Source organism: Mauremys mutica, chromosome 14, assembly GCF_020497125.1.
Source record: "Mauremys mutica isolate MM-2020 ecotype Southern chromosome 14, ASM2049712v1, whole genome shotgun sequence".
NCBI lineage: Eukaryota > Metazoa > Chordata > Testudines > Geoemydidae > Mauremys > Mauremys mutica.
Window position 1 is genome coordinate 27,090,944 of NC_059085.1, and position 26,556 is coordinate 27,117,499.

Below are 26,556 nucleotides of genomic sequence, written 5' to 3' on the forward strand. Positions count from 1 at the left end.
CCAATTTGTAAATTTTGATTATTATTGATGGAAATATTTGTGTGCATGTGTACAGCAAAACTGACATTTATCAACATTTGCCAATTAAAAATCTAATCCTTCCAAGCCTCAGGATAAATCAACATGTGGAGACAGACATTATCTTAGCAAGATGAAATGTCAGGTTCCACAAGGTTTCTTCAGAGTATGTACTAAAAACCCAAAGAAAAGAACCCAGTCTGTTTATGCTTTTTAGAGGGGTAGATGGTCTGGACTGATGCAGGAGGAAGCAGTTGCATTCAAGTTCACAGTCAACTAATTTCTCTTTCCTATATGATCTCCTATAGTACAGATCTTATGCCAATAACTGTGGGAAGAGATTAAAAATATAATGCAAAGTAAACCACATTTTGTAGCCAGAGAGAGATTTTAATTAATAGAAGGTGTTTTCTTCATCCACCATAGCCCACAACATCTGGAAGATGCATTCACCGAAGACTGACACACTTTAAGGAGGCCTTCTTACAATTATCCCCTAAATATGAAAGTGCAAAGAACGCTTCCTGAAATCCGATCTCAGGCAACCAGCCTATATGGTATTGTAGTGAGGTGCCCTGGGTCCCAGCTGTGCCTGAGAGGGCCGAGCTTCAGGCTCCGCCAAAGTGGATGGAGCCACTGCCGCCAGTTCCCGCCCCCTGGAAGTCAAGGGGCGGGACAGGAAGTATAAAAGCGCAGCCCCGGCGCTCACTTGGAGGCCGGTCGCCGAAGAGAGCAGACACTGGTGGCCGAGCTCCCCCGTGCCCGGTATCCAGAGGAGCTGCCTGAGCTCCCCCGTGCCCGGTATCCTGAGGAGTTGCCTGCACTTCCCCCTGCCTGGTATCCTGAGGAACCCATGGTCTGGGACCTACCAGAGGATGCCGGCGAGACACAGGTACCCAGAGAGGGGGAGATTGGAAGTGGTCTGGGGGTAGCCGACACCAGTCTGGCTCCAGGGGACCCCGAACCAATGTCAGTGTGTTGCGGCCTGGATCCCCACTGACCCAGCAGCAGACTACCTGCCGCTGTTAGGGCCCCGGGCTGGGACGCAGTGGAGTGGGAGGGCCTGCGTCCCCCCTGCCACCCTTCCGCGGGTGGCAGACTCCCCCTCTCGCTGGCCTAAGGAGGTTTTTCCTATTGACTCTTTGTTTGCTCAACCCCTGCTGAAGGGTCTGGACCCTGACCTACTTGCTGTCTGTAGTGAGGCGCCCTGGTTCCCAGCTGCGCCTGAGAGGGCCGAGCCCCGACACCGGACGTCCACATGTATGAATGTGTTTAGAGGCACCAAAGTAGAAAAACTGCACAATTATTTCACTGTTACTTAGGGACTAATCAACAGTGAATCTAAGTTCACTGTACAAAACATGCTTCTCCATGCAGTTTGGCCACAAATTTTTTGGTGTGTAACTTGAGACACCTTTAAGGGGGGCTGGTTTTTCAGAAGTGGGTGCTCACCACTTTCTGAAAACTAGGCCCCTTTTAACATGCCTTAACTTGGACACCCAAAATTTCTAGTCACTTTAGAAAACCTTGATTTTCAGTTGGGGATACGTACGAAGGACAGTGGAAGCTTCCATTAAACTCAGGAAGTCATCTTCCTGCTCATGCTCATACTTGGTAAGTGAACGCTTGTGAGCAACTGTCAGAATCTCCTGAAGAATGTCAATATTCCGAAGCTGTTTGCACAAACCACAGACCCTCAGTGCTTCTTCATGATAAACAATGGCCTTGCGTAAATGTGCTTTCCCTAAAGAAAGTAGAAACCATTAGCAATTGTTTGCCTTTTATTTATTTTAACTGTAATGTAAATAATACATAAGGCTAAGATGATTTTTCTAACAATCCTCAGCAAACATTTTATCCCACAGGAAGGCAAGGCTGAAGGCCCAATCATGTGATTCTCGATCAACTAAGTGATTCTCATGTGAGTGGGTCCCACTGATTTTGTGGGAGCAACAGCATGAGTAAAGATTACTTATTCACTTAAGTGTTGCAGAATCAAACCCTTGGCTTAAGATTAACTTGATAACATCAGTGTTTTTAGTGCCTATGTATTCCTAACATAGAGACGTTTGCAAAGGTAAGTCATCTTCATGTATAATTCTGAGTCACTGTAACACAAGAAGTTGGACTACGTTCTGCCACATTTCAATTGATTTTAATGAGCTACATGGTGTAACAGAACCCAATTAATCCCATTATTGCCACAGCTTGAATTCTGTATATATACCGCTAACTAGATTTATTTGTATCAGACAATATTTCTCTGTATTGTAATTTAGAACAGTTATACACTCGCTGAATGGAGTCTGCAATTACCTAATCGTTTTCGCTGAACTTTATCCCTTAAAATGGTTAGGGACGTCAATCCTTCTGGCATGTAGTCATGCAGTTGGGACCAGACCTTTTCCTGTTTGTCTTCATCATCGCTGGGATGCACTATATCAACATACATAAAATATTAGCTACTTTAATGTGTCTCTGTGCCAGATACCTTCAGGCAGGTGGAGTGCAGATGGAGAAGCAGGGAGAGAATAAGTAATAACATTTTGGAAACATTCTTATAAATATATGATTTCACTCTAGTGTATTATTTTGACTTTTTTTTTAAATCAAGAACTAATTTTACTAAATGCTGCCTGAACTCTAATTTTCTATTCATGAGAACTGATTAACTTAGTGATAATATTATTTAGCTCATAAATAACATTTTTCAACCCTCTTTTTGTAAGTATTAGCTAATAAACGTTCTCAATACTCCTGGAAAGAAGGGCAGAAAGTATTATTTCCATATTCCAGATGTTAAAATGACAGAATAACTCAAGGCCATAAAGAGATTCCATGGAAAGAGTCCATATTAGAGCTGGAATTCCTAGCTCCCGGTCCTGGCCTCAGTACAAACCTTTCTTAATAGCAGTTGTTTATATAGCTATATAAAGAAAACCAAAGGATTCTTACACTGGTGGTCACTCAGTAGAGTAGCAACGAAGTAATGTGCCAGAGCTTTGTAATGGTCTGATTTTATTTTTGCCATATTTGACCAGGAATAAGGGATGTTCGCCTTGATTGGTGCCTGATTCATTGCAGTGTTAACAAGCGTGTAAACCTCTCCAACCTAAAATAAAACACACATCTAGATATGAGAAGTTACCTTTAAAACTAGGAGTTCTTTTATTAGCAAGAGGGGATATGATAACTATTTACAAATATTTGAAGGCTTATTTACACCACAGAGAGCAAGAGGAAATTTTACACTGACACCAGGACTAGGAGGGATGAAATTAAAAGGAAAATTGAAGCTTTATCTCTGGAGATATTTAAAACCAGACTGAACACAACACTGTAAAATATATTGTATAGAATAATCCTATATGGCATTGGACTAAATCACTTATTTGGTCTTTTCCATCTCTAATTTTTATGATGTCACAATATGAAATATAATATAAATATCCTATACAATATAAGTATCCACACAGTTCTATAATTTGCAAGCAAATCTTGGCTTACAAATGCAACTGAAAGGAGGGTAAAGCAGATCAGTGGTTTAATTAACACATTTGTCAGCTCAGGAAAGCTGGATTCAAAGTTGACATTAGGTTACACGTGAAATGAGTTTGGTTCGTGGAGGCTCTTTAAGGTTGGCAAGACAAGTTTTGCCCATCCTATTTAGAGTCAGGTACTGTATGACCTTTATCTGATAATATGAATTGGTTGAGTGAACCTTCATGTCTCATGTTGCTACCTATGTTCAAATGTCACCACCCTCCATTGAGTATGGTGGATTATCTTCCATGTCAGAGCCTGCCTTCTGATTTGCGAGTAAACCTGTGAAAGTTTTGCAACCCCATCACTACCAAACCATAACTAACTCTTGCCCACCATGCTGCCAGTACAATACACAGAACTCTGGGAAGGATCAGTGAATGTTTTATTTTGGGGGGGGGGGGGGAGAGAGAAGAGGAGGATCATTAGTGGTGGGCAGGATATATAGCCAACCCCAGTCTCCAGCTGCAGAAGTAAAGCTAGATCAGCATTTGGCAGCAGTTAATGGGAGAGGGGCATAAATGGTGCCACATAAGCAATTGACACCTCCTTCACATGTTGATCAAGGGGCAGGAGCTGGTCATCTTCTTTATGGAATCAAATGCTATTGTCATAACTACTCATACATTTTTGTCAGAAAGAATCTTATTAATTCTGTGAGAATTACAAGGAGTTGTGTACTTTAATTTGCTAAAATAAACCACACAGAACTTCAGTAAATAAATTATTCACTATCCAGTTGCTGTTCTGATATTTGTTTCCATTAGATACATTTTTTTAATGGAACAGCTCTTATTATGTGACAAGATTACCCGCAGTAGCAGGGACTGGACTTAATGATCCAGGAGGTCCTATGTTCCTATTTTAGTGGCACTGTTGAGGATGTGTCAGTATTTCCATCATAACTCGCTGTATTTGTTAGAACATACAACCTTGCAAACAGATTACATTTTAGGTTCTCATACTGTGCCAACAACTTGACATGAGTCCCTGTAACTTCATAGTTTCAGTTTGTATTAAAAACATTAACAGTAATTAGCATTTTGCACTCAATTCTTTAAACCAAAGTCACAAAAATGCTTTAAAGGTTTAATGGGCACTATGGTAGAGTTTTAAGCTAGTGATTTGGCACTGGAAACAAACTTGGTGTGGGTTTAAAAACAATAAGTCTCATGGCTTACCTTAGCAACTTCCTGAGCCATCTTCACTAGTGTGAAAAATTCATTTCGTATTCCAGGTAGGCTGATCTGCTCAAAGACACACTCTTGAGCTTGAGCAAGCATCATTTTGACCAGTACACTCAGCATGGCCGGGCTCATGTCATAACTTGGTGTGTGAGTAAATGTTTCCTTTAGGTAGTTTAAAATACCTGAATTTTTAAAAAGTTTTTCTAATTATTACAACAGAAAAGGCTGACCCCCAGCCCTGCCCCTTCCACCCGAGGCCCTGTCCCTTCTGGGGGCCGGCTCCAGCCCCCGTACTGGTAAATCTTCGGCTTTACTTTCACCTCTGCCTCAAGGAGTGCAGCTCCCATTAACTACCACAGACACAGCAGAATAGACACTCGAATGATTCATTATGGGCATAGATCCTGCTCCTATTCGGAGTTAAAGGCAAATTTACCATTGATCTCAACTGGACAATAAGCTTGGTTGGGGATCAAAATAGATTTGATTGTTTTAAAATGTTTTTAAAATCTGGATGCTATAGGACTGATTATCCACTCCCATCACACTCATTTACACGAGTCAATGCAGTTACAGTGATGTAATGGAGAACAGGCAAAGAAAAGGTGAATGTACAGCTAATTAATCATTAACTACAATGTTCACTTTGTCTTTACCAAACATGTTGTTCAGACAGCAGCTCCAGGTTTTTGAAATGTTAAACTACGGCTAACAGGAATGTTTAATTAAAGCCTAGTACAGATCCTTGTGAGGACCTTTGGGTTTCAATCCACCTCCTTTTCTGTTTAGACTGTGTTAATAAAACGAAAAGTCAATATCTAATGTATAGCTCTGTATGTAAGAGACAGATTGAGACCTCCCCAGAAATAACCTCCCCCATATTTTCAATATGCAAATGAACCACAGCTCCTTCTCTCTTTATATACCTGCAGCTCTCTGAAAAGCATCAACAGCATTTTCAAGTCCGGGCTTGGTCTGCCGATTACATCTTGTACCAATCTGTGTGTAGAGGGCTCCAATATTAAATAAAATACTGGCCTTTTCTAGCAACAAATTCTGCTGACAGACAGGGACGCCTGTGAAGGAATCATACCTGGGGGAGCGTGGGGGGAGGGAATGGAGAGGAAAGCAAAATGAAATAAGCATAAAAAGACAAGCGAGCACAGAGTTACCAATGTTTTCATTTTATTGTTCAGAAGAGAATAGCAGGATCTGTAATGCCTTTTCTGCTTCTGCTGAAACTTATGGTAATTTATAATCACATGCATGTAATGCAAATATATCCCTGAGCTCCAGGAGCTAGTGAGTGGATTTATTGAGCTTTCTTAAAAGCAATGTTTCCCTTCTTGCAATGCTTGACTGGAACTCAAATAGCTTTTCTTGACCAAATGGTAGGAGTCTCCTGTTCTATTCACAAACACAAGATTTAAATTCACTGAGTCACATTCTTCTCCCGTTGATAATGGTGCAGTATATCATAGCACTTGCCATTCTGAGCCAGTGCAGAAGTCTTTCTACAGTGCTCTGATATTTTCAACTATGTAGTGTTTCCTATTCATTACAAATTAAGATAGACAGTAGTAGATACTCTTAGCCTATAAATCTTGTAGTTCTAATAACACAGGACTAGATTGTGTTCCATAGTACAACCTGAGCAAGGGGTGAGGTGTAAATTGCACCACCCAAGGAGTATCAGCAGCAAATCACAATACTCCCCCCATTCTCATCATGCTGCCCAGCAAGTAGTAAGGATGTAGTCAAGGCTCTGCTCATTCCCCACCTGCTCCTATGTGCTCATATGCACCAAGACCCAAAATCCAAGTAGGATGTGTAGATGTTTAAAGAGAATTCTTATGGCCCTTCATAGACCTTACTCCCAGTGTAGAAACTCTTTAGAACTTTACTGTACAAACTAAAGAGAGTGCATATCAGTATAAATATGAAAACATACTGTCCAAGAAAAATGTGTTTCAAGTTACATAGAGCTAGTTCAAGATTTACAGTGTTCTAAAAAAAAATCCAAACTTACCAGGTAAATAAAACCCCCATTTGTCTGGTAGGTGAAAAAAATCTGTTCTCTACAAAGCCAAGTTGAATGAAATAGCTCATCAACATCTCAATGCCGGATTCATCTCTGCTGGGAGTACGGCAGGCCTTAAAGTTCAGATATGTAAAAACATACATTCACACAATGCATTCTGTTTAGTTTCAGTGTGAATAACGTAACACACTGAGAACACAGTTCTGCTCAACTAAAATCAACGGGACTTTCGCATAATATAAGTGTCTGGAATGTAGGAATTAGAAGCATAGGGGCATAGCCTGCCCTTGATGTGTGCACCCAACTCTGAATAATAGAGTTGTGCTGGAGAGAAGGCTGTACGTGGCCCTAAGGAGGCACATGGGAGACAGTGTGTGACAGGAAAATCTCACACATGTTGAAATACAATATTGGACAGTAGGTATTGTGTGAACTATAGAAGAACATTTGAACAAACAGCAAAGAATCCTGTGGCACCTTATAGACTAATAGACATTTTGCAGCATGAACTTTCGTGGGTGAATACCCACTTCGTCGGATGCAAGACGAATACCCACTTCGTCGGATGTCTCTTGCATCCGACAAAGTGGGTATTCACCCACGAAAGCTCATGCTGCAAAACGTCTGTTAGTCTATAAGGTGCCACAGGATTCTTTGCTGCTTTTACAGAACCAGACTAACACGGCTACCTCTCTGATATTTGAACAACATCTAGTAAATAGAAATTACTAGTATTGTGCTACAGATCCCTACTATTTACTCCACTCCTGCTTTCATGCCTCACTTCAAACTCTTTAGTTTATCCCCCCATTACAATTTAAACAATATTTAAAAAACAAACAATACTTTTGAATTTACAAGTTGTGTTAAACTGCTCAGTTACTTTGCTTTCCTGTTACATCATTTTATCACCCCAAGCATTTCATCACCTGTTTTATCTATATCATAGCATAATAGAGTTAGAAGGGACCACAAGGTCATCTAGTCTAAACCCTTGCCAAAATGCAGGATTATATGTGAGAAATAGCCCTTTTTTCCCACACCACTGCACTGGGAGCTCATACAGAGGTATTTGTCCACTATGACCCCCTAAATCCTTTTCAAAGTCACTGTTTTCCATCAAAAGCAGCAAAGAGTCTTGCTGATACTGTTTTCCATATTTCAGTCCTCCCACTCTCCTCATTCTATAGGTATGGTCTGCATTCCTTATTCCTAGATGTACAACTCTACATACAGCTGTACTCTTCCATTTTGTTTGAATGAGCCCCCGTTGCCAAGTGATACAAATCACACATATGACTACCCTGTCCTCATTATTTACCATTCTGCCAATCTTTGTCATTTGCAAATTTTATCAGTGAGACTTACACATCACTGATGGAAATGTTGCATTATAGAGTCCTTGGGATATGGAGGCTGTCATTTTATATATCTTGGGAGCTAAAACCAATGGAAGTAAGGTAACCTGGAGCAAAGTATTAGTCATTAAGAGTGCCACAATCTAACCATATATGAACATTATTAATAAAAATCTGCAAGATTAAAATTGGATATGGTGGCACAGTCACAAAGAGAATTAACATGCAAAATCAAACCTACTTGTCTCAAATCCATAAGATCAGCTATTTCATCTTCATAGTCAGAACTGTCTTCACTGTAATGTTCCAGGATAAAGTCCTAAACAAAATAAAATGTGGAATACCCTTACTCTTCCAGGTCAAAGTTTTTGATTTCTCTGCAAATATGAACAGTGTCCTGAATATTTAAAAATCTCATGATTTGCAAAGTTTCTACTCAGTAGTAATAAATGGTGGTGTATTTATATATATCAGATTTGCAAAAAAGGGGGGAAACTGTAACAGACAAGATTTCAAGGTAATATCTTCATCTTGTATCAAATATAAGAAACTCCAATCTTGCATAGCGGAATCTAAACAGCTATAATATTTTTTCTGCTATTTTTTCAAACTGAGTTAATAGTTTTGAAATTGACACCTGAACCTATTAAATACAAAACAACAAGGGAATCAAATGATCACGAAAATTCATTAATAGAGATATTCTGCCAAATTCTGCTCTTACTTATATTGGTGAAACTCCACTGAGTTTAATGAAACTACACTGGTATAAATGGCAGCAGAATATCGCCAATCAAGAATAACCTACAGATGAAGAAGTGGGACCAAATTCTTAAGTGATGTCTAAGGGAGTCTAAGTTAGTAGAAGGGGAGCTGATACTCTCATTTTACTTCAGTGTAACTCCATTGACTCCGAGGGGTAAGTTAAAGTAGGATGTGGTTTTTTTTCAGCTTACACCTTCTTCTGGCTCCTTGTCATGGTTAGATGCACCAACTTAGACTCCCAAAGTAGGAGATGAGGGGGTATACAGAGCTAAGGGAGTCTGTATGTGGGAGTCTCAATTAGTGTAAGGGAGTTTAGCTTACACCCAGGAGCGGTGCCAGGGTTTTTGGCGCCCTAGGCGGGGGTCCTTCCGCGCTCCCGGTCGTTGGTGGCAATTCTGTGGCGGGGGGGTCCTTCCGCGCTCCCGGTCTTCGGGGCACTTCGGCGGCGGGTCTTTCACTCGCTCCAGGACCCGCCGCCGAAGTGCCCCGAAGACCGGGAGCGCGGAAGGACCCCCCCCGCCACAGAATTGCCAAAGACCCGGAGCGCGGAAGGACCCCCCGCCGCCAAATTGCCGCTGAGTGTGGCAAAATGCCGCCCCCCCAAATCCTGGTGCGTCGCCTAAATGGAAGTGCCGGCCCTGCTTACACCAGCTTTACAATTCATCCTCTGAATTTGAGCTATAAAGTTAAAAAAGGATCCAAAGTAGTAGCTGTTTCAATCAGAAGAAAGCTCTTTCTCACTATTTCCCACTAAGTAGCATGTAGAACTTGTACAGTAGCTGTCAATGAAAACCCAAAGAGAATTCTCCTTGATTCCAAACATATACTCATTTCTAAGACAGAACTCCCATTAAAGTCAGTAAGAGTTTTGCTTGAAAGAATGCAGATTAAAGTCCCTTGTGAAGCTCTGAATCCAAGTGGCTCTTGGCTTGGTAAAACTGTTGCTGTTTACTTGCTCCATGGAGAATTATTCCCAATTGTTTTATTTCCCTGCCTCTGGCAAAGAAAGCCTTCTTCCATGGATTTCATTATCTAATTCAAATACAAATATGCTGAACACAGCTGAGCTCATCTGAATAAATATCCATAACAGGCATAGACTTTGCGTGCCCCAAGGATGATCTTTATAATGTTCACAGAAAATTATATCACATAATTAATCAAAACATAGAAGTAATAAAGACCTTTTAATTGAAAAAATGTTAAAGACTACATTTTCTATAGGAGCCAAATTCTGCTCTCAGTTCTGTCAAATGCAATTTCATGTGACTGCACTGGCAGCTACACCTATGTAACTGGGAGCAAATTGGATCCATGGTCTGATCCCTGGACCCAGTAAAACTATTTTGCACCATTAAAGCCCCCTTAAAACTGGCACACAGAGATAACTGGGGCTTCCTCTGTCCTAGCTGGGTATTCCCCTAGTGCAGAGCTGCCATAGCTGCCTCTGCACCATAGCCTCTTCCTGCCCCCAGGCATAGCATGCTCTGGCCACGTTTCCTCCCCAGCAGAAAATCTTAGTCTAAATCAGAATCACTTGAATACACTTGGACTACCTTCCTGGGTGCCAAACCATCCCCCAACTGCCCTCGTGGTAGGGGGCGAAAAAGGTGAGTACACTCAGTATATCTAATTAGTCCTTATTTAGACTGTAACATCTGGACAGGGACCTTGTTTAATTTGTATTGTAGAGCACCAAGAACAAACTTGGGCAGTGTACAAACAATAAATGGTGGTGGTTGTTATTATCATCATCACTAGCTGGGCCATAGAACAGTGGGCATGGGTAGTGGGTGAACCCCAATATTCCCCCAGCCCTGCCCCTTCTGCCCGAGGCCCTGCCCCAGCGCAACCAGAGGAGCCCCGACTCACCCCTTCCAGCCACCCCATGCCAGCCTGCCCTAACCCAGCCAGCCCAAGCCGCCTCTGGCTGAGACCCTGACAGCTTTGGGGAAGAAAAGGAGCAACGGTGGGGCCTCGGGCCAGAGCGTGGGTGGGGTCACTGCCTGGGTTGGGGAGGCTTAGCATCCCCAGCCTTTGATACCCACCACCCATGACAGTGGGCCTGATTTAGCTTTCACACAAATGTAAATCAACAGTCAATCCATTGAAGTCTCTGGGAAAGATCCTCTGAAGGACATAACTGATCTCAAATCCTTGATAATTCTTGGTGTGCTAAATTCTTGGTTCTTGATCAGATTAGTGCAAATAAAGCATAAAAATATGTTTAGAATTTGCACACAGTGCTGCGCACCTTCAACCGTACAGCAGTGTTACATGTTAAATATTGATTCTAAAATCTGTATCTTCGAAACTTACCTTAAGAGGGATTGTAAAGTCCCCTTCTTTAGTCTCCTTCAGGCCAAGTGGTATCAGGGGAATGCTAAAAGTCTCTCTGTGGCAAAAGAAAAGACAAATAGAAATTTAACTCCTTATTTTCTGTTGTTCTGTTGGCAAAATTACCTGTGTTGTTCCATGTGACCATAGAGAGAAGGAGCTATGTCTCTTGATGACAGCATATGTAACATGCACCTTTTTATTTGCACTAGGAGGCTTTAAGCATTTCAGAATTGTGTAACTCTCCCTTTACACAAACTGTTCTGTCCCACACAAGTTATTTTCCATATTTTAAAAAAATAATTATTATAAAACCCAAACATGAATGCGCCTATTTCAGGAATGACAGAAGTGAAGTAAACAGCTGCAGTGTAAGAGATTTTATCAGGAGACTCCAATAACTTTTTTTGTGGACGGGGAGCTCTTGATTCCCCAAGAGTTTATTCTGCCTTCAAGTCTCAATTACAATTACAGTGTACAATTACTCCTTCTGGCCACCAGGGGCCTCTGTGATGTGAGTAAGGAGTGAAGGAAAATTGTCTGGTCTCTTCTTCCTTCCTCTATCTCCCCTGCTGGTGCCCAGCCAGAATGAGACACTGGGGGAGGAGGAGGCAGATGCCAGCTGCATTTGTCAGTGTGGTGAGAGGGACAGAATCGGGGAATAGGCATAGGGATGGAAGCTCAAAGGGAAAGAGTCTGAAGGGAATGAGAGTTGCCCTTGAGCCATTGTTCCCCCAGAGGAAGAGGGGGCCAAGGAAACAGAAAGTGGGGACTGACAGATCACTTGTCTGTATCAGTTTGGATCAATCTTTCCACATCTGGATAAACCACATGTGCAGAAACCAGCCACTGCAGGGAGACATACACAGGTAAGGGCTATGATAATTCCATATGCTTCAATATTCTAGTATTCCATCAATGTCTGATATATATAAATTGTCTCTAGCACATTGGAAAGTAAGGCCTGAGGTCACTGGTTTTGATATAAGTGGAGCCTGATAGTAAAAAGTTTGAGAACCACTGCATCATGTGTATTTAACTTTTAGAAAATGTTAGGGTGGGGGAAGAATTCAACCCTGAGAAGCATCTCCACGAAGGGTGAGGAGGTAAAAGATGGCAATGTTAAAAAAACCAAAAACAAAAAGCCCTTGATCCACAAGGAAAATAAAACTCTTGATCACATTATAAGAGTAATCCTATTGTTTGCTAGTGGGACTACTCATATGAATAAGGAGATCATGAGCATTTGGTCCCAACTCTGAAATCTGTCTGTACCGCTCTTTTCCTAAGCAAAATGTCACATTTCAAACAGAGATGTCAGGATTTCTTCCAGTTATTATTTACAACGTGTTGAGTGGGAAAGATGGAATAGTGTCTGTTTGTTTAAAAAAAAAAAGTGTCCTTGGCAGCTGGATATGTTTATCTGATATTTTCTTTTTCCAGCAAACACTTAAATGACTTTCTAATAATTGTTCATAGTGACCTATTTTCACTATGAAATACTGTGGGAGTGATTCACTCACAGGTTTCTATCAGCAAAGCCAGCAGAACCTGGGATGCATGTCCCTGGTGGTGAAAAGTCTGCCAGGGGAGCAGCAGTGCAATCTACTCACAACTCCAGCTTAGCATAAGAAGGTCCCTAGAGCTGGCTGGCGCAATCCAGAAAGTAGGCCGAGCCAGTTGAGGAGGAGAAGAGCCAGGGCCCCAAGGAGCAGTGCTTATTCAGTTCACCTACCGGGCAGCATCTGCAAGGGGCTCCTGTGGAGCCCCAATGGAGTTAAAACTATTCTTCCTGGTAGTGAGGCACAAATACACCCACACACACTCACACACACACTTGAGGGTGCAACACGTCTAATGTAACCAAATATTGGAAAGAACTGTTATTTCAATGCTTTTACAGCAGTTACCTTTGAAAAATAATCTGATAAAAGCCAAGGTACTAAAAATACTATACATTGATTTAATATGTTCTTTCATGATCCATCTTCATTAAGCAGCCAAGCTTGTGTACAATTTCCATGGACACCAGTGTTTCTGCCAATTCTAAGATGAATGTAAAGACATTCAGTATCTATTTTTAGCTACTGAAGTGCCAAACCCACAGATTAAGTACTAGACTTCTCTAGTCTTATATACTGGGTGTATAACACTCAGTTTTGAAAAATATCCTTTGACCATGCCGTAAGGATTGGCCCACAGGCACACTAGGAGTATTTTTATGGCTACAGGAGTATTGTCATGTACATGCTCAGGGCAAACTCTCCTCCCACCTCCTGAATAAGTGTATAATATTCAATAGGAAGACAAAAGAAACAAGTGGTATTTGCATTTTCAGGATTCCTGTCTCCACCTCAGAAACTTTCTGGGCCAAATTTTGCCCTCAGTTTTTGCTGTGAGGGTTGCACAGGTCTGAGTGGAGGGAAAATATGGCCCTCTGTTTAGAAGCAGATTTGCTTGACAGGTTTATCTGTCTTATCTCACTTTCTGGTGTCTAAAAAAGTGTCAAAAAGTGCCTAAAGTTGTATCCATTCTTCAAGGATGGTCTTACCAGAGTTGTATAAAGACACATTATTATATCCTTTGATCAACAGGAGATCCCTGTCAACTGGCGAACATATGGTTCACATCATGCCTAAAACAGGAGAGAAGGGCATATAGCCCTCCTAAGAAGTACAGGTCTCAGAGCTCTGCTCTCTCTCTCTGTAGCAATCACTGCGGGGAGACAGGTTGTCACTGAGGTAGTAATATCCCTATACCCCCCTTTTCCCCTATATGGCTTCCCTCTTCTTAGCACTATTTGGGACTTTCCCCTTTTCTCTGCACTGCGTAAATGGAGGGGAGTATACGGTCTATAGATATGGAGAAAGAGTGCCACTCTTTGACACAGAAAATATTGATGTGTCCTTTATGCAGACTTGGTTAGACTGTACATAAGATAATACCTGCAGTTTCGGGTTCTTTATTATATGAACAGCATTGGAAATGTAGGAAATAGTTCAAAGGAGATCAACTAAAATGACAGTCACAAGGGCCACTGTTCCAACACTCTCCAGCCACAATATCTTCACCAAAACCTGGGTCTTCACCTAAGTCCCCTGTAAGCTGTGTGGCCAGAAGCGGGGACCTGCTGTGGCCAGGGGAGGGGCACCCCCCACAACCCCCAGCCTGCCACGGGAGGGGCGCCCCTCCTCCAGCCCCAACTCAGTCTGCAGCCCGGACCTGTCATGGCCAGGGCAGCATGGCCGGATCGGGCCCAGCCTCAGGTGCAGCCTGGGCAACACGGCCCGGACCAGCCCTGGAGTGGCCCAGCCACAGCCAGGGAAGCGCAGACCAGCCCTGGCCAGGGCAGTGCAGCCCAGACCCAGGCGTAGCCAGGGCAGACCAGCCCCGGAGCGGCCCAGACACAGCCTATCCTGCAGCCCCAGCTCCAGAGCTCCCATGGCGGGGAGAGGCACTTTTCCTCCCCAGCCTAGATGCTGCTGCAGGGAGAGAGTGCTAGGGGGAGCCCTCTCTCCTCACCGTAGCCCCGGAGTACCCTCCTGCACCCCAAACCCTTCATCCCCGGCCCCACCCCAGAGCCTGCATCCCCAGCCAGAGCCTTCACACCCCTGCACCCTACCCCTCTGCCCCAGCCGTGAGCTCCTCATCCCTGGCCCCACCCCAGAGCCCATGCCCCCAGCCAGAGCCCTCACTCCCCTGCATCCTACCCCTCTGCCCCAGCCCTGAGCCTCCTCCCACACTCCAAACCCCTTGTTCCCACCCCCACCACATGAATTTTGTTATATGCACCAATATGAAGGTGATGTGTCACACATAACAAAATTCATTCTGCACATGGGTGGGAAAAATTAGAAGTAACACTGGTCTTCACCATCAAAGAGCAGAATGTTTTAAATTATTTTCTCAAGGACATGTAGGGAGGTTGGAGAGGTGGAGTATGTATGTGCTTCTGGAGACTGTCACAAACCTGCTTCCCCTTCTGTCACTACAGCAGCTGTCACTTTCATCTTCCCTACTGCACTCCCTGTGCATGTTTGAGAGGTGGAAAAATTCTGAACAAAACATTTTCTCAGAAAATGAGATTTGTGTGTGAAAATTTTCTGTGGGAAACTTGTTTTTGGCAGAATTTTCCTTTGGGAAAAACAAAATGTTTCATTTCACATCAGGACAATATTAATCTTTGTGTCTGCCTGAGTTGCTGCGGTGTCTAATGGGAGCTGCCCCCATTTTCCTCTATGGCAGGGTTTCTCAAACAGGGGTTGCTGCTTGTGTAGGAAAAGCCCCTGGTGGGCCGGCTGGTGTATTTACCTGCCCCGTCTGCAGGTCCGGCCGATCACGGCTCCGGATCGCTGCTCCAGGCCAATGGGAGCTGCTGGAAGCGGTGTGGCTGAGGGACTTTTTTTTTTTTTAAAGGTAATAATTGGAGATATACCAATCTCCTAGAACTGGAAGGGACCTTGAAAGGTCATCAAGTCCAGCCCCCTGCCTTCACTAGCAGGACCAATTTTTGCCCCAGATCCCTAAGAGGCCCCCTCAAGGATTGAACTCACAACCCTGGGTTTAGCAGGCCAATGCACAAACCACTGAGCCATCCCTCCCCCCCAAGGGCAACCCCTGTTTGAGAAACCCGGCTCTGTGGGCCTTGCTCCCCTGCTCTCTACCTGGGGCTGAACCTCTGCAGTGCCTCATGCACCACAGTGGCAGCTTAGCTACAAGGGAGAGACTGTGATGCATCATGTGAGATGTAGTCAGGCCTGGAGCAAGGTCCATATTGGAGAATGGAGGCATGAGGGACCTTGAACTATAACTCCCATAAGGTACTGCGGCAGCTCAGGCAGATGCACAAAGAGCGACTAATATACAGACTATGTGGTCAGACTGTTGACTAACAGAAAGTATATTCTCCTTCTATCATGTTCTTTATTCACTATTTTTTCATGTAATTACTGACCAGCATTCACGTTCATCCAGCACCAGTTTTATTTCCAGTTGGTAAACAAAAGATGGGTTGATAATAGAATAGATTTTCACTTACTCTATATTCTGATAAACTTCCACTGAGATATTAAGTCCTTCTAATTCCTCCTTTAAGATTTGTAGGTCTGAGTTTACAAAACTCAGTTCCAGAAGTGCCTGCTCTCGCACTTTGTTGTTGGTGGTTGCTCTGCAAAGAGAAAGAGATATGCACCTCTGTGACTTCTCAGAGAACAGGCTCTGTATTGTACACCAGCTTCACTGAGCCCCCTTACTGGCATTCCCATCATTTTTAAGATTTTTTTCTTAAGAGATGATATGAGAACTCAAGTTTCAGAATTTACTTAGTTTGCTGCCAAGATAGAACTTGGAATAGGTTTCAGATACAAAACAGCATGCAGACAAACTTAACAGGTTTGCTATGTGCTGATCTTTTTGGACTGATTTTAAGATTTAACTTTGAGGACAAATTAACAGTGAAACAGACGGGTTCACATCTTAATTATATTCTGATAATAAAAATCTGAGTTGATTACAGGGCTTTCTACTAAAATGAGCTGTAAAGAAAAAAGTACATGTCTAACTTTGGTTAAACCCCCTCCCCCATGCCCTTAGGGTCACTGGACAATTCATTAATCATCTGGTATGATTACTGTTAGTATTATTTTCTTTAAAAACAAAAACCAGACACTTTTCTTCTCACAAGTAGAATGTCCCTTTAGTTCTGTTTTCCTGATGTGTCTGGATAATCATTTTCCATTTGCAATTCATGTATAGGTGTAGCACCTTTTATACCCTTAGCATAATAGATATGTCTGGAAATGTAGCCCCAAAAGCATTTCTGCACGTTTCTATTTGAGTATTTCTGGGTGTCACTATATTAACACCTGCTTCTAGCATGAATCATCATATAAGCAACCCAATACTGTGTGGTACCTAGAAATCTCATGTTATTTATCGTAAATGCTGTTTTAAGATAAACAATTAGCTGGCAACACAAAAGTCCATTAAAAAGTTAAGATTGAACAATTGCTTATTTGCTTATGGATTGATACTCTGAACTTTGGTCCATATAACCAAATAGTCAATAGCCCTATAGAATTATTAGTTAACAAGATCAGTATTTGCTATATAAACATTCCAACTTAGATTAGGACACACCTGCTAACCCATAATTCTCTGTGGAAGTATAAGTCTCATTATTTTACTTGTGTTTCAGCCAGTAATAAAGGAACCAGCATTTCCAGTTTTTCTCAAACTACGTTAAGAGAGGCTCTCTGTGGACAAAAGACTGGCTTGCTGCTTCTGGAGTCTGCTGAAATGCAAATAAAATCTCAATCTTTGATTTCGTTTCTTTTCGCTTGAGGAGTACTTTGAGTTAGTCCAACTATGTGATCTATCACCCAGCGGCATACCTAGAAATGAGTCTGAAACACAGTTTGCCCTGGGAGCAGTTGTTTACTTCACAGCACCTACAAATGACATACATTTAAATAGTCTAATTGAATATGTTTTGATGCAATTTGATTTTAGAGATGTACTTGGACTTTAATTACATGGCACACACACACCAGAATTAGGTCCGATCCTACACTCCTTACTTAGCCAGAGCGCCTACTGAAGTCAGCAGCAGTTGCATTTTCAAAAAGTAGACACTGCTTTTGGGTGCCTCTTTTTGGGATCCCAGCTCTTCTGAAAATTAGCCCCAAGTTGGGCACCCAGAAATTAACACAACCAAATTCAGTGGCTGTTTTTAAAGACATTGGCCTAAGAGTTCTGCTTGGGTAAGGAATGCAGGCCCAGGTCCTTTTCAGTAAGGTTTCAATTACTCATGTTAATAAATATGAGAGATGTTACTTTGAAATCAGCATTAACAACAATTTAACACATCTTAATTCAGAAAAGAAATGTGGCAAATTTGTAACTTTTATTTAAATGACTCTGCAAATTATAAGGCTGGTTATTAAGCAATAGAATTAAGAGAAATTAAGCAATCCGATTCCACGGTGAAGAAGAGGGTGGTATAAGAAAGTGGATGAAAACTCATACCCTAAGTTCCCTCTAAGCTGTGTGGCCATGCAGCAGCCTATTAAGTGCCGTGCAGATACTCAGGGCTGCGGTGGGGAGAGATGCCTCTCCCCCAGCCCGGCCAGGACCTGCTGCGGCCAGGGGAGAGGCGCCCTTTCCCCAGCCCCGGCCCAGACCTGCCGGAGCTGGGGAAGAAGCGCCTGTCCCGTGGCCCCAGCCCCAGAGCTGCTGTGATGGGGAGAGGCGCCTCTCCCCGCAAGGCCAGGTGCCTCTGCGGCAAGAGAGAGCTGGGGGAAGTTCTCTCTCCCTGCCATAGCACCGGGGCAGCCTGTACCCTAAACCCCTCATCGCTGGCCCCACCCCAAATCCCTCACCCCCCTGCATCCCAACCCTCTGCCCCAGCCCTGAGCCTCTCATCCTCAGCTCCACCCCAGAGTCTGCACCCCCAGCCGGAGCCCTCACCACCCCCCCCGCACCCTAACCCTCTGCCTCAGCCCTGAGCCTCTCATCCCCAGCCCCACCCCAGAGTCTGCACCCCCAGCCAGAGCCCTCACACCCTCCCCCCCTGCACCCTAACCCTTTGCCCCAGCTCTGAGCCCTATCCCACACTCCAAACCCCTCGGTCCCACCTCCACCACATGAATTTTGTTATGTGCACCAATAACATCACCTCCTTATTGGTGCACATAACAAAATCCATTCTGCACATGCGTGGAAAAAATTAGAGGGAACCCTGCTCAGACCCACCAGAGTATTTGAAAGGTGTGTTTCCCCTCATTTTACAATCACTTTTCCTCACTGTTGTTTTTTAGTAACTCTTCTTTGCAGTGTTGTTGTAGCCATGTTGGTCCAAGGATATTAGAGAGATAAGGTGGGTGAGGTAATATCTTTTATTGAACTTGTATATCTTTTAGTGGACTTCTATTGCTGAAAGAGGCAAGTTTTCAAGCTACACAGAGCTCTTAACACTTGTAAGCTTAAAACTTAAAAATCATTTGCTCCATTGTGTCACTGCCTGTGCTGTTAATTTGTTGCTGTGAGACTGCATTAGGAGTGAGGCTGGACTTCTAGCACTGTTTCTCTTATCATTTTGCTTTGGAAGAAAGAGACTCGAAGATTTACATGGCGTTTCAAAACCTGTACAAAAAAAAGCAGATAAAATGTTGGGCCAGCCTGTCAGTATTGACTGTGTCCCCTTTAGATTTGAATTTTCACCGAGGATTCTTTATAGATAAAAGTAAACAGGAAACTATATTTTAATTATTCTGCCGAATGTCTCTATCAGGGTAACTGATCCCAGATTCTTTCCCTTTTAATAAAACTCTTTTCAAATATATTTAGAAACAGTTACTTCTGTGGGCAGCAGGAAATAGCCAGCATGGCTGCCGCCCCATGGGTGCATCACAGGCCTCCTGAGCTCCATAGTGAATGCAAGTTTTTCCTGTTGTAAGGGGGAATAATGTCCTTTCTGGGATCCACTGTCATCTCTTCTCAGAGGAAGAAGCGGCCACCATTCCACCTGATCAACATAGTGAGTTCCCTGAAGCCCTAATTTGAGACAGATTTACTCCTGGCTCGTTGAGTGTCAGCCACCCGCCGGGGTTGTTTTAAAGGAGGTGCAACCCAAAGTGAATAGGGGGGTTAGCCAAGGAGATGTAGAGAGGTGCCGGGAAGCCAAAAGGTTAATATTTCCCTCCATCTAAGAACAAACATTTGTGATATTCCCTTATACATCATGAAGTGAGTGCATTTCAATGGAGGTATTTGTATATACATGTAACACAGACAGACCCTGATTGTCTGTGGGCGGGATTGAACCTGGGACCTCTGGAGCTAAATGCATGAGCCTCTACTGCAGTGGTTCCCAAACTTGTTCTGCCGCTTGTGCAGGGAAAGCCCCTGGTGGGCCGGGCTGGTTTGTGTACCTGCTGCGTCCGCAGGTTCTGCTGATCGCGGCTCCCAGTGGCTGCAGTTCGCTGCTCCAGGCCAATGGGAGCTGCGGGCCGAGGGACGTGCTGGCCACTGCTTCCAGCAGCAACTATTGACCTGGAGCAGCGAACCGCAGCCACTGGGAGCCGCAATCAGCTGAACCTGCAGACGCAGCAGGTACACAAACCGGCCCAGCCCACCAGGGGCTTTCCCTGCACAAGCGGCAGAACAAGTTTGGGAACCACTGCTCTACTGCATGAGCTAATAGTCACATGGCTCTTAGCTGAGGCTGTAGCAGACTCATTAATCTCTAAGTGGTCTCAGTGCCACTAGAGGGGACAGAACACCACACTCAGGAGCTGTGCAGGTTACATATAACATGTAAAGTCAGAGAGCCCCATTCTGCAACTCAATGCCCTTACCTCAGTGGCCTATAGAACAGCTCTTTGGTGAGCATGAAACAGAGAGATCTACAAATTTTAAGAAAAATAAATAGCCAAAAAATATATCTATGGCAAGATGAGCACCAAAATAAAAGTCAGTCACTGAGAGGCAAAAAATCCCCAACTAGTGTAAATTGTCTAGCTCCATGAAAGTCAAAGGAGTTAGGATGATTTACATCAGCTAAGAATATGCCCCTGAGTGTCTGTCACTTCCAACATCTGAGGGGTAAGGCAGGTGCGCAGGCAAGTGGGAATCTAGTCAAAGAAGTCATGCTTCAGAGAAGTAAAGTTACATGAGTAATTTTCTCTGAAGAAATCACATTGACTGGATTCTTGCTCTTGGACACTGAAAACTCTCCACAAACCCACAGATTCTCCAGTCATGGCAGATTAAAGACACCATATGAAGCACTTTTAAATACCAAGGAGAAATCCACATCCACAAATAACAGGAGGGAGAGCTGTTGGGGGAAATTAGCGACTAAGTGGTAAGGGTTAGATCAGGGGTTCTTAAACTTTTGTACTGGTGACCCCTTTCACACAGCAAGCCTCTGAGTGCGATCCCCCTTATACATTAAAAGCACTTTTTTATATATTTAACACCATTATAAATGCTGGAGGCAAAGCGGGGTTTGGGATGGAGGGTGACAGCTCGCGACCCCCTTATGTAATAACCTCGCAACCCCCTGAGGCGTCCCGACCCCCCGTTTGAGAACCCCTGGGTTAGATGGTCCTTATTGTGGGACAATATAAGGCTTATACTGCAAGGTAGATAGAGGTAGGGGTCTACATAAATGGTTGGTTTGTTTTTTCTTTTTTTAATACGTAAAAAAGCCTTTCAGCAGCAGGCAAATGAAAGAGAAATCCCCTCCCCACCACAGACCAGCTATGGGGTTTCCCCGTAAACACTGCAAGGTCAGATTTTTAAGATAAATAACTCAGAGAACTAACGGATACCAAAGTGGAAAGACAGAATCTCAAAAAGCAAGTGCACAAAAGGAAGGAAGTTCATGCTTTACAGATGTGAAGTTGGGAGGTTGTTTTAGTTCTGTGGCAACCTGACACTTTACTCTAGATAGCACACGGGGTTTCACACAAACCAGAGGAAGCCCAGAGATCCAGAGATCATTTTATGCCATCAAGATAGGAAGCATTTTTTCCTTTCAGAATCAGAAACTGGCATTACAGACAAGTGAGCCTATATATCACGCACCTGCAAAAACTCCAGAAGTGGATTAAGTCTGTAATGGGGTACAATTTTTAAACGCTCCTATTGATTTTCCTAAGTCCAATTTTCAAAAGTCACTTACGCTCTTAGGAGTCTAAGGCCTGGTCTACCCTAGGAAATTAGGTTGGTATAACTATGTTACTCAGGGGTGTGAAAAATCCACTTCCCTGAGTGACACAGTTAAACCAACCTAACCTCCAGTATAGACAGCACTAGGTCAGAGGGAGAATTCTCCTGTTAACTTAGCTACTGCCTCTTGGGAGGTGGAGTACCTACACCAATGGGAGAACCCCTCCCGACGGCACAGACAGCATCTTCACTCAAGTGCTGCAGCAGTGCACCTGTACCGCTGGAGTGGTTTATGTGTAGACAAGCCCTTAGTCTCATTGAAAGTCAATGGGACTTAAGCGCCTAAATATCTAAGTGACTTCTGAAAACGGGACTTAGGTAAGTCATTCAGGCACTTTTGAAAATTTTACCACGGGGCCCAGGTCCAGGAAAATTTTGCCTTCAACCCTCAAAAAATCTGGCCCACTGCGACATCCAGCCTGCTGACCAAGTCAGTCACATGCCTCTCAGATGCAGTCTACTCCACCCTCTTCTTTCAGGTCATGTCATAATGAAGCCTAAGGAATTAAAAGGGGCACAATGGCATAGGTCCTGCATGAGCAACAGCTAGCAGCAATCAGCCATGTGCCACACTGCCTGCTGCTCACTAACTCACTATTCCGCTGGTGAGCCCCTCTGCCAGTGGGCCACAGAACTGAAGGATCTTGGGAAGATCTGTTTTGTGGGAATCTCACTCTTAGACAATTAATATTCAGAAAAATGTTCACTTGTTTCCTTTACAAGCAGGCATCATGCTAACAACCACTATCTAACGAAAGACTCCAGGAAAAACTGAATTAGGATAATTTCAACAGTCTTCAAACAAAGTCATTTAAGAACTTGAGTCTAGTGCAATGCCCTTTTCTGCAATACAGTGGCTTTCAAAATTCACTTTGAAAACATAATACAGTAACTCCTCACTTAAAGTCTTCCCAGTTAACATTGTTTCGTTGTTACATTGCTGATAAATTAGGGAACATGCTCGTTTAAAGTTGTGCAGTGCTCCTTTATAATATCGTTTGGCAGCCACCTGCTTTGTCCACTGCTTGCAGAGAGAGCAGCCCATTGGAGCTAGCTGGTGGGGGCTTGGAACCAGGGTGGAACGGCAGCCCCCCTATCAGCTCCCTGCTTCTCTAAGTTCCCTTTGCCGGTAGTTCAGCTGTCCCTCCCCCCACTGCCATGTGTTACTCCTGCCCTCTGCCTTGGAGCTGCTCCCGGGAGCCTCCTGCTTGCTGTCCGGGGGGGAAAAAGGCGGACTAATGTCAGGGTGTCCCCCTCCCCCCTGCTCCTGCACCCCACTTACCCCATCTCCATGGGGAGAGGGGAGGACAGGACAAGACATGAAAGGGCTCAGGATGGAGAGAGCTTCCTGGAAGCAGCTGCTGTCTCAACTTTCTGATCTACTTAAAAAGGCAGTGTACTTAGAGTGTGGTCAGCCTACTTAAAGGGGCAATCTCTCTCTCTCTCACACAGGGTGTCTCTCTGTCATGCTGTCTCCCCTCCCTCTATTAGTGCTGCCTTGTAGAGTGTGAGGCTACATTAACAACAATGGGTTAACCCTTGAGGGCTCAGCCAAAAGCTGAGTAAGCAGTAAGCATCATTTAGCAGTAAGGCATTCCCTGGGAAATATCTCACCCTCTTCCACTCTCTGACTTCACCACCTCAACCAAGCTTCACAATCATCATCGCTGTGTACAGTATTAAATTGTTTGTTTAAAATTTATAGTGTGCGTGTGTGTGTATATATGTGTATATATATATATATAAATAAAATATAGTCTTTTGTCTAGTGAAAAAAATTTCTCTGGAACCTAACCCTATTGACATTAATTCTTATGGGGAAATTGGATTTGCTTAACATCGTTTCACTTAAAGTCACATTTTTCAGGAACATAACTACAATGTTAAACGAGGAGTTACTGTATAACAGTTAATGACTTTATAGAGATGGGGCATTACATAAGGCTGTTAGCAGAACATCCAGCTGCAGTTTATTCAGCAAATTATGGGAGCAGCGAGGCAGCTATCTGAGAACTGAAGGACACCCCTGCTGAAAGAACAAAAAACATTTTGTTGCTTTAGACCAGGGGTCGGCAACCTTTCGGAAGTGGTGTGCTGAGTCTTCATTTATTCACTCTAATTTAAGGTTTTGCGTGCCAGTAATACATTTTAACGTTTTTAGAAGGTCTCTTTCTATAAGTCTATAATATATAACTAAACTATTGTTGTATGTAAAGTAAATAGGTTTTTTAAATGTTTAAGATGCTTCATTTAAAATTAAATGAAAATTAAAAGCCCCTTGGACCGGTGGCCAGGACCCAGGCAGTGTGAATGCCACCGAAAATCAGCTTGCGTGTCACCTTCAGCACGCATGCCACAGGTTGCCTACCCCTGCTTTAGACAGAAAAATAGTAAAGTGATCGGAACATACCGTAAAAGATTTTCAGCACCAGTTCTCAACCTTACTGCTTTCAGGATCTGTTGGTTTAGGGCAGCTCTTTGATTTTGCAGTTTGCTTCGGCCAGTCTCAGCCAAGGGGTTACATCCCTAGAATAAAGGAAGCAAATTATTTTTAAGAAGCTTACAACAGGAGCGAAAGAAAAAAGTGAATAGCATTGATTTCAAAGACATGGATATGAAAATCTTAACCTATAAAGCATGACACATAAAGCCATTTGATTAAAGAGTGTTCTTTATTTTAAACCTAAGAAAATTTATTCCCAAATTTAAAAAAAAAAAAACAACTCAGCTCAGGCTGACGATTTCTCAGTTACCCTGCAGTAAATTTACAGTTACTTCCTTGATGTTAATAGAGTTTGTGTGAATCTTGAGCAACTACACTGATGTCCATAGAGTTACTCCAAAGTTACACAACAGTGCGCCTGAGAGAAGAGATGTTGTATTGTCATGATAAAAATCCTAATATGATGGTAAAAGGAATGAAAAGTCACAGATCATGGCCAGGGTTTTTTTAATTAAAATCAATTGTTTTTTAAAAGAACAAAAGTGATTTTTAAGGGTAACTGAAAAGGCCAGGGACTCTTCAGTTTAACTTATTCCCTAGTCTCCTCTGTCTAGAGGTCTAAGCCCTAGTTTCAGGCAGAGCACTGTGCACAGGCATGTGCCAAATTCACATAGCAAGGATGCCCAGCTCTTGAAATCTACCTTGTAGAATTCCACACTATCATCTTCTTTCCATACAAAATACTAAAAATGTGCACCATAAAACACCGGATTTTATAATTTGCTTCATATGTACGTGTCTCCAGTACTAAGTGTGATGGTTTGTCATCATACTAACTTCTGTTCTTTTAATGGAAGTGATTTAATAGCATGAGCTGGTTGTATGATGTTTGTTTATGGAGATACTAGCTAGCTCAGCATCAAATGACACTTGAAAAATTGGCTACCATGTGGAATGACAGGCCTGATTTTGTGAGACACTGAGTGCCTTCAACAGCTCACAAGATCTGACCGTTATAAAAGTGTATGGAATAACTGCCTTCAATGTTATTTGTCCAGCCAGGAATATCTAAAATTTTTGTATGTGCTCTGCATAGGAGTATAAAGCAGACCATAAGACAGCACAACTAGTATATGATTAAGACTGAGCCATTCTGGTTTTTGTGGTCACTGATAAAATGAAACTGTTGTGGATGGATAAGTACGTTTTTCTGAAGTTTACAGGGCTTTTCTAAGGAGGCAGAAGTAAGGCTGAGTGCCTTGTTTGAGAAATACAACCTTATCTATGGATGTCTTGGGTTTCTAATTATTTTTTTCATATGTTCTTGACGGTAATATGCACTCTCACCACCGATATACACATGCAACCTTAGCTACTTGATTTTGAAACAAGTAGGGGCAACACTTAGCACAATGTAACCTAACCCAAGCATACCTATTTAATATTTCTTAGGTGTCTTGTCTTCACAACTTGTTCAGCATTTATTGGATCAAGGCCTATGTTATGATTTCATCTAGCCTATGATAATTAATTTAAAAGTCCTCATTGCAATATTTAAGTTTGAAAAGTTTGCATTTTACACGGTATCTACTAAGTAAGTAAAGTAGCAGGAGAACATGTGTAACCATCTACAGCAGCACAAAGTTTGCCAGATTGCTTGAAAAACATGTCAAGTTACATTACTCTCCAGTTACTGATGAGCTTCAGCACTGAAGCCAATTATAGTGGAGGCCTGAAATTCAAAGCTTTGGTGCATAGTAAATGTCCTTCTTTGTCAAGTATAGTGGGGGATTTACTGGAGAAAGCAGCCATATGTAGCAGACTCGTGCATTAATTTAAGGACAGTAGGATAGTTATCTCTGGCATGAAGATGCTCAAATGTAAAATTCCAGTTCTGGAGAATTCTATACTGTTTTATATGCATTCAGAGATATCTGTGGAGGGTTCTTATGCTCATAGACTTTAAGGTCAGAGGGACCATCATGATCATCTAGTGTGACATCATGCACATTGCTGACTACAGAACCTCACCCATCCATTCCTAACCATAACATATACCCAACAGGATGGCATGGTATCCCTTCCAGTCCTATGATTCTATGTCTAAATGGTTCCCTGATCTCTTTGCTG

General features: G+C 43.0%; 1 protein-coding gene across 2 annotated transcripts in view; it reads right to left on the reverse strand.

Annotated features, from left to right (window-relative positions):
* Window positions 1-26,556, reverse strand: part of RHPN2 (rhophilin Rho GTPase binding protein 2) — a 49,393-nt gene that overhangs the window by 7,131 nt on the left and 15,706 nt on the right. Inside the window, exons 2-12 of one of the 2 annotated variants that reach the window (XM_044987034.1) lie at window positions 24,394-24,509; window positions 17,642-17,698; window positions 16,288-16,416; window positions 11,232-11,307; window positions 8,389-8,466; window positions 6,778-6,902; window positions 5,675-5,841; window positions 4,743-4,930; window positions 2,974-3,130; window positions 2,335-2,454; window positions 1,571-1,762 (exon numbers count right to left, since the gene is read on the reverse strand). In XM_044987034.1, coding sequence (XP_044842969.1) covers window positions 1,571-1,762; window positions 2,335-2,454; window positions 2,974-3,130; window positions 4,743-4,930; window positions 5,675-5,841; window positions 6,778-6,902; window positions 8,389-8,466; window positions 11,232-11,307; window positions 16,288-16,416; window positions 17,642-17,698; window positions 24,394-24,509 — 1,405 coding nt within the window. The remainder of the gene's footprint in view (window positions 1-1,570; window positions 1,763-2,334; window positions 2,455-2,973; window positions 3,131-4,742; window positions 4,931-5,674; window positions 5,842-6,777; window positions 6,903-8,388; window positions 8,467-11,231; window positions 11,308-16,287; window positions 16,417-17,641; window positions 17,699-24,393; window positions 24,510-26,556) is intronic. The other variant, XM_044987035.1, reaches the window with a different exon arrangement.